General features: G+C 41.1%; 1 protein-coding gene across 2 annotated transcripts in view; it reads right to left on the bottom strand.

The window, feature by feature from the left end:
* The window catches only part of TMEM132D (transmembrane protein 132D), an 893,199-nt gene that overhangs the window by 468,086 nt on the left and 410,799 nt on the right, over nt 1-14,314 (bottom strand). For both annotated transcript variants that reach the window (XM_002694460.6, XM_059876309.1), the window contains exon 3: nt 2,939-3,085. In XM_002694460.6, the coding sequence (XP_002694506.1) occupies nt 2,939-3,085 (147 nt within the window). The remainder of the gene's footprint in view (nt 1-2,938; nt 3,086-14,314) is intronic.

Here is a 14,314-nt window from a genome sequence, read left to right as displayed (position 1 = left end):
TGCATAGTAATACATAAAGTAATGTCTTTATAGTCTTATATATAGTCTTATTCTAGGATGTCACTAAAGGAATATTCATGGAGACTCTCACAGGTAACATGTGTTGCTGTAGGGTCTGGAAACAGCTACCAACCAGACCCACCGGTGGTGTGGTTTTCCATCGGATTCATTTTGATATTTGGCAAAACTAATACAATTATGTAAAGTTTAAAAATAAAATAAAATTAGAAAAAAGAATCTAAAAAAAAAAATAAATAAATAAAAGAGCATGCATTCTACAGCTTCCTCATTAAGCAAAGCCTTCCTGGCTGTAGTGTAACAACTAGAGTGAAAAACACTGAATAAACTTCTGCATCATAACATACTTTTCTATTTCTTATTGTGGGTCCAGATGATGAAAGAAAGCATATGTACTCATGCAGACATACACAAGTACGCATAAGTATGTCATGTATACATGCAGATACTGAAACACCCATATCCCTTATATGTCCTAGATACATATACTATATATATGACATATTACAAAGACATGTAATATACTGCATATGCACATACATATAATAGTCTACATATGCACACAAATATAACATATTATAGATATAGAGTTGTGTGTGTTTCTGTATGTCTATATTAGGCCACATGCTTTCTTTCGTCATCTAGACCCATAGTAGAAAATAGAAAACTGATATCAGAATCTACAAATGGATAAGGAATAGTCTCCATAGTGAGTGGCATGATGATATCAGAACTGTGAAGGAGTAGCTTGACAGTCCATTCAGCAAATTTGTTTCTTAAAGATACTGATACAGATGAAAGGGGGGAAAATGGCAAGCACCATACATTTGTACATTTTGATATGTCCTAGAGCTGTTGATTTTCTGTTTCATCTGAGGAAGTGTTAAAGCCCCTTGGGAATGCCTATCTTAGCTGATGCATAAAAAGGCAGCTTACACCTTACATATTAATGGGAATGAGCTTCTCTTGGAAAGTTTCCTTAATTTCTCCATGCCCAAGACAGACTGAATGAACGCTTAGCCAGAAAGTCAAGAATACATTTCAAATGATTCAAATCTCTTCGCATTTCATACATAACACTACAATCACTGCTACTCCCACTAATCCATACAGTAAATGGCAAGAAGAAGCAAGCTGGAAAAAAAGCACCTTGGTTGGGATTTCTCCCAAGTCTCCCCCAGACTCCTGCAACTTTCTGGTAAAGAAAAAAATATATGTTTGTCTATATATCTATCTGTATATGTATCATTTATCTCTCCACCCATCCATCCATCACATTATCTATTATTTATCTAACTATCATCTATTTATTGTTTATATATCTATCATTATTCATCTACCTACCTATCTATCCTCCTAATTTTTGCTAACATTACAACACAAAGGAAACCCTTAAGGGAGCTGGCACCTTACTTCCCAAACCACGTCACTGGCACGGACACTTTTGGACGTGACCTTATTTATAAGTTCTTGAAGGTACTCCACATGGCAGACCATTACTACATAAAGACTTAGGGCAGAACTCAGATACAGATCTCTTCTTCTCTGCTCTCATTTGCTCTACAAGCAAATCTTCAAGAAAAAAATTCTTGAAACACTGGTCACAAGAGGAACGTCTTGACAGAGCTTGACAGTTGATAACCCAAATCTCAGAGCACCCACGTGAAACAGGAGCTTGGAGGGAAATTCACATCATGTCACCCCCAAATTCACATCAAATGCTCTTTGGAAATAAATCCCCAAAGGCAAACTAGACATCAGCTGAGATTCATGACCTCCATATTAGAATAAACAATGGAAAATAAACTTTCTCTAAACATGGAGCTAGGAAGTTTAAAAACCTGACTCCAGAAATAATGCGTATAGGTATGGCTGGTCCATTTATTATTATTTCAATTGCCGGTAATACAATGAGCAAAAAAAAAAACCCAACCAACCCCAAAGTGGCAAAAACAGGTGACCAGACCAGAAATATTTTGGAATCACAAATGCTGCTGCTGCTGCTGCTAAGTCGCTTCAGTCATGTCCGACTCTGTGTGACCCCATAGACAGCAGCCCACCAGGCTCCCCCGACTCCGGGATTCTCCAGGCAATAACACTGGAGTGGCTTGCCATTTCCTTCTCCAATGCATGAAAGGAAAAGTGAAAGTGAAGTCGCTCAGTTGTATCCAACTCTTAGTGACCCCATGGGCTGCAGCCTACCAGGCTCCTGCGTCCATGGGATTTTCCAGGCGAGAGTACTGGAGTGGGTTGCCACTGCCTTCTCCGGAATCACAAATGAGGTTTCAGGAAACAGAACTAAATCAAGAACCACTGAGTTTCCAAGTCTCTCTGCCCAGCTGTGAATCAACTGCTTATAATTTGGTGAGTATCAGAGACAAAGTCACAATTCCCTATAATTCCACAGCAGATTGTTCACATGCCCATCAGAAAATGCCCACACAAAATGCAATCCTTGCATTATATTTAAATGACACGGCAAATGTAAAAGGCACCTTTTCAGGCCAGGAAATCTACCAACTTTACTCGTTTGTTTGTTTGCTTTCTCGAGAAACTCTTGTTTGGAACACTTGCAAAATAGGCCGTTTTATCAGAGCTGCCCAGACTTTCCGTTTTCCCTAATCGTACAGATTAGAGAGAGGTCGTGTTGCCATGTAACATCATTTGGAGATTAAACTCCATCTGCACGGAGGAGTCCCTGCAGGTGACCCAGAGCTGCACTGGGACTGTAAGCAGGTCCACCGTGAATAATAGCTCACCTTTTTCCAAATGAAGGACTTCATCCGTCTTACCTAGAAGCGCTAATAATACAGACGCACAGCAAATGCAAACCACAGTGAAAGTGGCTGTTAATGATGTGGGGAAAACAGAGGCCGCCCTCACTGATAATCTGAATACACGGCAGGCCGTGGGGACTCACCTTTTTTCCGAGCCAGCCGACTTCTTCTGACAAACAATGACAGCGGGTGTGTACTTCCCAGCATAATCTGTGCTCTCCTTGACTTCCCACACGGAAGGGCTGCTGGCTCTCACCCCAATGATGTTCATGCCTTTCATCACCTTTACCCTGTTGGAGACAGCAAGTGCACAACTGAGACGCCGGTGGGCATCCGTGGGTCACCTCTGCTTCTGGGGACACCCAGCACTTAATGGCACATGGTCGCCTGGCAGGTGTCACCCCATGTTTAACAGAATTTAATCACACATTGACAATTCCATTCCAATCCATCCATCCTCATTTTTTCTCCTGGTCATTACTTCCTTTAACAGAAACAGAATAGTGACACAGGCAAGGATCGGTCACATAATAGTGGATGGCTTTAATTAAAAAAAAAACTACCTGAATACCCGTAGACTGTTAAAATTAAATAGAAAAAAGAAATTCATTCAAACTGCAAAAGTGAATTAATAATAACAATGCACAGTTTAGGAATGTCTTTTCCATGCCACATACTGATGGGCCCTTTCTCTGTATTATCTAATTTCCCAAGCATCATTCCAAGTTCAAGGGTGGAGGACAGGCCCTGCCACTCAGACAGTTTTGAGAAGCATGCTAGTTCATAGGAAAACAGATGTTGACAGGGTACAGAGGCATGCCTTAATTCCTTTTTTTTTAAAGATTTTTTTAATGTGTACTATTTTTAAAGTCTTTATTGAATTTGCTGCAATATTGCTTCTGTTTTATGTTTTGGTTTTTTGGCCGCAAGGCACGTGGGATCTTAGCTTCCCAACCAGGGATCGAACCTGCAACCCCTGCATTGGAAGGCAAAGGCTTAAGCACTAGACTGCCAGGGAAGTCCCTGCCTGACTTCTACTCTTGTGTTCCTCCCACAACATCCTCATCATCAGCATTGTCATCACCAGGACCATCATTCCATCATCACTATCACTTATCGATTCCTTTCCACAAACTGGGTGCTCTTCTGAGTTCATGACAGTTTTATTTCATTTCACTCCCACGTATGCCCTGTGAGGTCAGGATCATTTTAATTTTCACTGAGAAGCTGAGCAACCAGGGGATCTGGCTGCAGGTGAAGCAGGATTTGAAACGGTTCCTGAATCACAGTGTGGGTCCAACGAGTCTCAGGGCTTTCCTTGGCATCACATAAAACTTCCTCGTGCTCAAGCCACTTATTTGAGCTGGTTGATTTCTTTGTTAGCCAACACTGGCCAGTACCTGTCCTGAGATTTAACATCTTCTCAGACCTAATGACAAATTTGTGAAAGCAGGTGAGGCCTCATACCAGACTGCTTATTATTTCTCTCCTTCCCTGGTGGCTCAGGCAGTACAGAATCTGCCTGCAATGCAGAAAACCTGGGTTTGATCCCTAGATCAGGGAGATCCCCGTTGAGAAGGGAATGGTACCCACTCTAGTACTTTTGCCTGGAGAAGGAAATGGCAACCCACTCTAGTATTCTTGCCTGGAGAATTCCATAGACGGAGGAGCCTGGTGGGCTACAGTCCATGGGGTCGCAAAGAGTCAGACAGGACTGAGTGACTAACACTTTTACTTTCCATTCACACATTCCTTCTTTCATTCATTCACGGAAAGGGACAGATGACACGCTTGCAAATTTTTCCCCCAGATATCAGAGAAGCAGGATGAGATAGGCAGAGAATGCATGGCGGAGCTGGTTTCCTCATACACCCTTATTTTTCTCTAAGAGATTTCAAGTGAATAAATATATGGGAAATGGAAAGGATATAGTCAAAGGACAACGCAATAAATCGCAAACAGTTGGATGCACAAACTGCTGGGAAGAGTCATGCTTCCTGTTGTGTCTTCTTTTCTTAGTCCCTTGAGGAAAACATGAATGGATCTGAAGCAAGAAGGCCAGGGGACAAATGGGGCAGGCTGATGGGTGACCAGGTGGAAGATGCTCCCAAGAGGGGAGCCCCAGAGGTATGCTCCCCAGACTTATAGCTGTGGTACCTGTAATGACACAGAGGCAAGGAGGTGGGCTCTGAGTCTCCATCTCTAAAATCCTCACTCTTATCACCAGATGAGACAAGCCAAGTCACCCCTAATATTAAGAACAAAGCGGGAAGAAAAGATGCCACTTTTAGGAATGGGACTTGGTGAGAAAAGGACTTGCCTGCATGCACTATGAATGGAATTTCCCAAAGAAACAACTTGAAGACAGATTGTGCAAAGAAAAGTGAACTCAGCAGGTCTGAGACTGCCCCCCTAGAAAGGCATGCTGGCAAGGCTGCCCTCTGGTATCTGGATTTTGAAAGGGGTTTCCTCAACTCTTTAATAATGGGCTCACTAAGTCTAAATTTTTTGTACAAGCAATATAGTTGATGACGGACTCCTGCTTTCTTTCTGGTGGTCTGAAGTTACCGTGCCTGCCAGGCAGGTGGTGTCTAGGAGACCTGCCCCCAGTAAAAAATGCTTGGCTCTCAGGCTTGGATGAGCTTTCCAGAGAGACAACTGTTTATCCGTGTTGTCATAACTTGTTGCTGGAGGGATGAAGGGCACCCTGTACAACTTCCTGAGAGGGGACTTTCCCAAGCTTGTGTCTAGTACCCCGAGACTCCACCCCGTGTCTCTTTTCCTTTTGCTGAACTTGCTTTGTGTCCTTTTAATCCAATTATGACTGTACGCTGAGTCCTTAGAGTTTTCCCCACAAGTCATCAAACTCAGGGGTGGTCCCGGGGACCCCAAAACACATACTACTTTGCCTTATCTAACAAAGACAAGAGGAATCACTTCTTACATTTGAACCCCAGGGCTGAAGTTAGCATTTGTAGGTGAGCACCATGCACATTGGTGCTTCTAGAGGAAAAACAATACAATGCTTTGTGTCATAAATAATCCAAGTAGAAACCAACATCTTGAATGCAGTCACTTATAAATTGGGGATTGTATGCACAGACTAGGAAGCCATCTGACCTTCTGGTGACAGGAGCTGGGATTCCTGCCTTGCAGGAACTTATTTAAATTGTAAGCAACCAAGATGGTTGATGAAAAGTTCAATTCACTACGGACAGCTGCTAGTCTATGAAGATGAATTCTAAGGGCTGTTCCAATTACTGTGCACTGGGATTTTATTGAGTCAAATTTACTTTAAATAAATAGGTCATCATCAACTTGGATTTGGCAATCTTTTCGTGATACAGGAGTTATTAGTATCTAAGCTTTTTCTGATTATAGAATAGGCTCTTATTTTTCTTAAAATTTATTCATACGTAGGTTATTTAGAATTCAGATACTGTTTCTCCAATGAATCATTTTTAAGTTCTTAGGAAAGAACATGGTTGCTTATTTAACCCACAAAGTACCTAATATCTGTTGCCAATAATTCCAGTGCAGCTACCCGAAGCTATAATTTATAGCATTATTTCTAAAGAGGGATTATGAAATTGAGCACTGGGCACTAAGAACTGGTGCTTTGTGGACATAGAATGTTTTCATAAGAGAAGACACATTTCTATAGCATATTTCAGATGTTCTGAATTGGGCAAGAGGTCCCTGCTCAAGAAACATCCGTGAATAGAGTACAAACATCAAGAACGAATGAATGTATGAAAGAAACGAGAGTGGTTGTTTCTCAGAGACACATCTGTGGTACACACTGAATATGGTTTGTGTTGGGAGCATCATTTTGAAACATTCATCTCAGCGCTGTAAGTAGCAGCATTTTGGAACTATTAAGATAATCCTCAGAACACATGAAATTTGGCTCTGCTGGGTCTGAACCAAATGCTACTTCCTTCTTTTGTTGATGACAACTGGGTTACTTACATTCATTAGTGGAAATTTTATAATCTACTTGTGGTTCAATAAATACAGGTTACACTGACAGCTTTACTACATAGAGATAAACACAGCACTTGATTTCCAAAGACATTTACTATATATTTACATTTAATAGTATGACTACTGTAGTGGCTGGAGAAAAAGCCATAATTTCTCCCCACAGAATGTACATGGACTGTGGACTGGAATAAACAAACCCTGCTTGGCTTAAAGGTATAGTTTATTTCAAAAACATAACAGAGTTATTGTATTTATATAGGTATACACACACAAATATATCCATAGATAGATGTAAATACACATACAAACACAAATACACATACACGCATATAAACACAAATATAAACGCATTGATATACACATCATATATACACACATGGACATGTACACACACACAGACATATACAGATGCATATACACGCATATACATACACAACAACATATGCACAGATGTGCACACACAAATATACATGTATATACACATAGACATATTCATGACAATATATGCACATTACATATACACACAGGTATATATACACATATTGACATACACAGACATATATACATGCACATACACATACTCATATATACACACAGTGACACACACAAGCACAAATATAAACATATATATATACACACATACATGCATGCACACATAGATACATACAGAGACATATAGAAACATGATACACATATATACATACACACATATGTATATACACATATATCTCTGGCATTGCAGGCAGATTCTTTACCATCTAAGTCACCAAGGAAGTCCATATATATACACACACACACAGATATATATAGACACACATAAACAAATATGATGCATGCATATATGCATATGTTTATATATACATATAGACACATACCCATATACACATATGCGTGCACATCTATGCTTGTGAGTGTTTCAAATACAGTATCCAGTAACAGTTGAAACAGCCAGCAGCCTGGGATCAGAGCTGTGGTGTGCACCTGTTATTTCTGCTCTCCCTCATCCCATCTCTCATATCCTGGGTAACAGAAGGATGCTACACGCTTCCAAGTGCTGTGGATTTGGTTAGCGGCATCCTTTCCAATTAACTGATGGGAAACCTGTCACTTCTCATTGGTTCATAGCCCAAAAAACCCCTTTGGTTCAAAATAAAGCTGTTTTGAATTCCTCCCTGTCTCCTTACTTATCTTCCCTCATTAATTATGGAAAAGAATTAAATATACTGTGTTTTCTCATACTCAGTAACTTTATTGTAATATTAATAGTCCACAATCACTCATTATTCTAATTTCTAATTGATGAGGATCAATTTATGACCATATTATGTCCCACCAAGACCACATCTTTTATAGCCTATAACATTTCATTTAAGAACCATTTTCAGACAAACACCACATGATATCATGTAGATGTGGAATCTAAAATATGACACAAGTGAACTTATTTATGAAACAAAAACAGACGCTCAGTCATAGAAAACAAAATTATGGTTACCAAAGAGAGAAGGTGTGGGAGAAGGGATAAATTAGAAGTTTGGTATTAGCAGATACAAATTCCTATATATAAAATATCTCGAAAAGGTCCTACTACACAGCACAGGGAACTCTACTCAATATCCTGTAATAGACCATAATGCAAAAGATTAAAACATAGAACAACTTTCAGCCCCATCCCTACTACATCTTGGACCTGCCCCAGCCAAAAATTATTTTAATGTGATTATTTATGATGTAATTAACAGCCTTTGTTAATCTTGTCCCATTTCTCCTTCCTGGGACACTGGGCCCCTCTTCCCATCACTGGAATGTACTTTGCTGAATTTCTCTGCACATGACTTTGGGACTAACCTAATATATGCAGTTCAAGGCCGACAATGCTACACACGAGTGAACCCTAGTTAAAGCCGTAGTGTGAATTAGCAGGTTCTAAAGTATTTCTTTTACAACCAGGAACTCACATCAGTAAATTATTTTTTAGCATTTCACTTTAATATAAATATATTTATTTATCAAATTTATACTTGAACTACTGACATAATAACATGCATGATAGAAAATACGCAGAAAAATATAAATAAAAATGATGAGATTACAAAACAACATGGTGAGAGGTCCTATTTTTGCATCATTGCAATTTTTTCATCACTTTGCATATCTCTTGGGGTGCACACACCTCACTTACAGGGAATTGCTCAAATCTCTGGACCCTTTAATTCCCAAGCGTGATGTGAATAAACATAATGAACAGAAGTCCTGTTATATGGAAGCAGGTAAATAAATGCACATTAATAAGGAGATAAAACTCTACTGCTGATTCCGTGTGTTCCTATAAGTATGAAGAATCTGTTTCCACACTGCCATTTTGGTAAAGTTAAATTCAGAATGAAGGCCAGTCACTTCAAGACAAGTCGTTTTTGATGTATTGCTATCTTGAGGCATTGAAAGTCCTAGGCTGACACAAGGCGTGTGTACCATCATCCCAGCTGTCAAAGGACCACACTCTGAGGGGGATTAAAGAGCGGAAGATCAAACACGGAGTGGATCTGCGTCACACAGGAAGGGGCATTCCCCAAAACCCACAGTGGGAGGAGCCACCAGTGGAGGAAGAGGGGGACATGGCCTCCAGGAGCCCCTGCCAGCCAGATGGGAGGGAGGCGGACATTCTTTAGTCATTGGCTGATCAACTGAATTTTCAAAGGCTGTGGAAGTGGAGATGATGTCATTCCTTATAAAGTGCAAACTTAAGGAGAGTTGGACAACTCAGACTATGAGCCCAGGCCTGGTGTTGCCAAGTCTTTAAACATTGAAGGGAGGGCAGAAATTCTCAGATGTATGTGAAATTCCAAAAATGTAAAAACACCATCCTCGCTAAGCAAAGTCATTCAAGGATTGGAAGCTGCCCAGCGTTTGTGACCTCTGTTAGCTGGAACGCAGTAAGATCAATCCATCATGAATGAGTGAATGAATCAATGAGGTATGTGACGTCACGTTACCTCAGAAGTATCATTGAGGTCTCCAAGCACAGAAAAGCACACCAACATCTTGCCCCTCCCCACACGCACACTGGACACGATTGATACCTTTATCATTTTTGTCCTGATTAAGGGGTTGGGATATGCTCACTGTAGAAAAACACTGAGTAATACACACAGGTATAAGGAAAAGAGTAAAATCTGCCTGAAGTTCTATCACACTGAACTTAGATCATCAAAATTTTAGTCATCATCCTGCTTTGTTCACACCTGTGGATAAAGAATGTCACCTGCCATTTCAGTAAACAAAGGACGGTCTAGACATCAAGCCCTCAACTCCTGCAGCCACCCTGACTGTTCACCCTGAGGGGACTCAGGATGGAGAAAAACAGGATACTGGCTCTGGACAGCTGTAGTGAACATCAAAGGAGTGATTTCAATAAGCTCAGACTCTTGGATCTTCCTGTACAAAGAAAAGCACCAAAATTATTCACTCGAAATGTCTGTTTTTGTGATTAGCAGTAATCTTTCAAAGTTCAACTACTTTTTTTTTTTTCCCAGCAAAAACTCCTTATACATCCAGTTCCTTCCTGACCTCTTTGGAGTAGACCCTCAGAATAATCTGAGAAGATGTCCTTAAGTCCATCGAATAAAATGTAATTCTTGACTTTGAGGCTGTATTTTTTTTTTTTTTACAGTTGACACACCCAGGTTATAATTCTATAATTTTCTATAAATAAGATCACGCCCAGGATTGTCATACAGCCATACAACTTGTGCCCTGACCAACTCCAGGAAGTACCATGCATAGAAATTATGACGTGAATCAGGCCTCGTAGAGTTGAGCAGTGTACAATCTCTACAACTGTTTGCAACAATCCCGATCATACAAAAGATGCTGCTTTATTCACAGATCACCCTGGCCGCTCTGCTCAACTGACTCCAAGGACAAATTAATAGCTGAAAGCAGGAAGCAGGCTGGCTGCCAACCAACTCAGAAGAGCCCAGTGAGAAGAAAAGCCAAAGCAACAGAACTCTGCATCTTGACCCAAAGGGTGAGCGACATGTGATGCCAGTCTCTGGCCAGGCTGGCTGCTGGTGCAGAGGCTGAGGACTTGCTGTTTCTCCCGGAACTTCCATGAGTCACCACCTTTCATCCCAGTAAACTCAACCTGTGGGCTACCTTTGCCAGCACAGAGAGATGCTCACTAACTCTTTAAAAGCCATTGTAGAGCTAAAGGTGTCCTGTACATAGTCCTTAGTCTCTCCAAGTACCTGGTTTCCTCTGACTCTCAGTTCATTCACAAGAAGGTTCCAGAGACCCATCTTTCCTATGGGCACATGTCCAAAACATGTGGTGAGTAGAAACGGGACAGGAAGGACTGCACACCACACGGGAAGCACACCAACAGGACGAGTCTGGGTGCTAACTGTTAGAAGCTTTGGGGGGAGACTTCCCTGGTGGTCCAGTGGCTATGACTTTGCACTTCCAATGCGGGGGCCTGGGTTCAATCCCTGGTCTGAGAACTTGACCCTGCATGCCAAAACGAAGAGTTTGCATGCTGCAGCTAAAGATTCCACAGTCAAATAATAAAACAAAAAATAATATTAAATATTTATTTAAAAAGAAGCTTTAGAGGAAGTGATGATCCCCCTCCTAGTACCTCCCTTCCACCAAAATGTTCAGATATAAATGCCTAAAGCAGGTCATGAATGTAATGAGTAACACTAGGTGAGTAAACCAATCCTGTCTCTTTGTCTGCTTCTTCAGTCACTGATTCATTCAACAAACACTGAGTCCCACCTGTTCTCCAGGCATCATTCACAGTCCAGGAAGCTTGTTAGGCACAAACCATGCATACTTCCTATTGACAGGGAACTAACATTCCTGGGGAAGAGACAAAACACACACACAAACCCACACACGCTTCTTACGTTGATAAATCCTATGAAGAAAAAAGAAAGCAAGACACAGAGATGGAGATCCCAGGATGAGGATGACTATCTTACACAAAGATGGAGATCCCAGGATGTGAGTGACTATCTTAAAAAGACTTTGTTACCCACATAATACAAAATGGTAAAGCCAGGAACCAAAACATGTGGGAAAATAGAAGGGAAATATATATATTGGGGGGAAAATTTGCCAGCCCAAAATGTCTCTGGCATGCAGATTATTTTCAGATGAAGACAATCACAGACCCAAAAACTCAGGAAGAAACTTTGACCCTTCCTTAACTGCCTGAAGAATTTCAATAGTGGTCCTATTGCAGGAACAGAGCTATCACCAGGGATAGAGGACCTGAGAAGAACAGAGACTAGGTGTGGTGGAGGGAACTCTTAGAGATCAGAGATGTCTCTGTGTCCCACGGTGTCTGCCTGGCCCAGCAAACATTTGTTCACCAAACACTTGCTTTTCCATCTCCATGTTAGTTGCTTTTCTCCCCACCAAAGTACCAAACCTCTATCCCCAACATCCTCTTCACCCATTAGCTGAAGCTGTTGTTGAAGGTGAAGATCTTGGTCTTTTTTCGAGTTAGTCAATTTTCCTGGTTTCTCCAATGTATACATGTGATTACACTTTTGTTTGACGTTCTCCTGTTCATCTGTTTCATCTCAATTTAATTCTTGAACCAGCCAGAAGGACCTAGAAGGGGTGAAGAAACTTTCTTCCTCCCTCCAAAATAGATATATGAATGTCTTCTAGATGTGATTTGATCTTTGCCTGGCATGTGAGCAGGAAGCACAATTCTTGTTCTTACTGAAAAATGGCAGACCACCATCCAACCATCAAGGATGCAATTTAAATATTTCATAGCTTATTATGTGCGACTAGTATCTAACATACAGGACTTCCCTGTAGCACAAACTGTAAAGAACCTCCCTGTGATGCAGGAGACCAGGGTTTGATCCTTGGGTGGGGAAGTTCCTCTGGAGAAGGAAATGGCAATCCACTCCAGTATTCTTGCCCGGAGAATCCCATGGACAGAGAAGCCTGGAGGGCCACAGTTCGTGGGGTTGCAAAGAATCGGACAGGACTGAGCAATTAACAAACAGTATATAACGTAAATATGTTATATATATGTTGACAGAACTTGATAGAACTCTGTATGTGTTACTAGAATACATAGACTGGGGCTTCCTTGGTGGTCCAGTGGTTAAGAATCCGCCTGCTAATGCAGGAGATATAAGACATGCAATTTTGAGCTCTGGATCAGGAAGATCCCTTGGAGGAGGAAATGGCAAACCACTATAGTATTCTTAACTGGAAAATTCCATAGGCAGAGGAGCCTGGAGGGCTACAGTCCATAGGGCTACAGTCCATACAGTCACAAAGAGTCAGACACGACTGAACACACACGCGCATGCACAGCATTTATGGATTCCTTTGAAAAACCAAAGCCTTAGACAAGGTCTCTCATCACAGCTTCCCAGTAAATGATGGCTGAGTTCAGAGGGGTAGCAAAGACATGCAGAAGGCATGCCACATGAGCACATCACATTTCTGGAAAAGCAGGAAAAATTATTTGCCTCATTGTTACCAAAGCAATAAGTGACTACACTCTGTGAACTGACCATATGTCCATGAATTAGGCCACCTCATTCTTTACATGCTATTGAGTCTCTTATCACAGAGTCACAGATACATCGGCAAATACATCAGCATTCATGCAAGAAAAAAAGTCCTATTCTTTGTTGAACATAATGAACTCTACAAGATACAGTGTGCACCACTATACTTAAAATGGATAAAAAATAAAATAACCAACAAGGAGCAAGTGTATATCACTGGGAACCCTGCTCATTGTTAAGTGGCAATCTGGATGGAAGGGGAGTTTGGGGGAGAATGGTTACATCTGTCGTTATGCTACGCACCTGAAACTATCACAATGTAGTTAATCAACTATAATATAAAATTGAAAGTTTTTTTAAACAGATACAGCGTGCCAACTCCATAATGTCCACTAAAAATAGTCTATTATTATTATTACTATTACGATTATTATTTCCCTTGTTACATAAAAGTTTACTAGGTGAGTAAATCAAACTGGTCTCTTTGTTTGCTTCTTCGGTCATTGATTCATTCAACAAACACTTTCTGAGTCTCATCTCTTTTTCCAGGCACCATTTTGAAAGCTGGACAGCTATTCTGAATCTCTTTCCATCTCATCCGCACAACAGTCACTACCCAACGGCCTGGTTTTCCTAAAAAACCAAAACGAAATGAAATAAATCTGCATCCACGCTGTCCCGTGGGAGGTGGAAGATGCAGAGTCAAAGTTCACATCGGTCTCAGGAGTTCCAAATTCCCAAGGGCAGAATCGCAGCAGAGCAAGCTCGATGAGTATCTGGAGCACAGCAAGCCTGGTGGCCTTCCTCAGTGACTCGTGTTTGGAACATTAGTCTCCCAACTCTGTTCCCGGGGCACGGAGATGCACTGGGGGCTGGGAGGGGTCTGGCTCCCGGGGTTTGGAATAAGACCTAATTCTCTTATCTGTTATGAGTCCCCATCCTCTAATTTCACTACAGCACATAATAGAACAGGATGGCTGTTTCCTT

Source organism: Bos taurus, chromosome 17 (assembly GCF_002263795.3).
Source record: "Bos taurus isolate L1 Dominette 01449 registration number 42190680 breed Hereford chromosome 17, ARS-UCD2.0, whole genome shotgun sequence".
In the NCBI taxonomy this organism is placed as follows: domain Eukaryota; kingdom Metazoa; phylum Chordata; class Mammalia; order Artiodactyla; family Bovidae; genus Bos; species Bos taurus.
The sequence above is the reverse complement of the archived record's forward strand: the minus strand, read 5'-3'. Positions and strand labels throughout refer to the sequence as shown.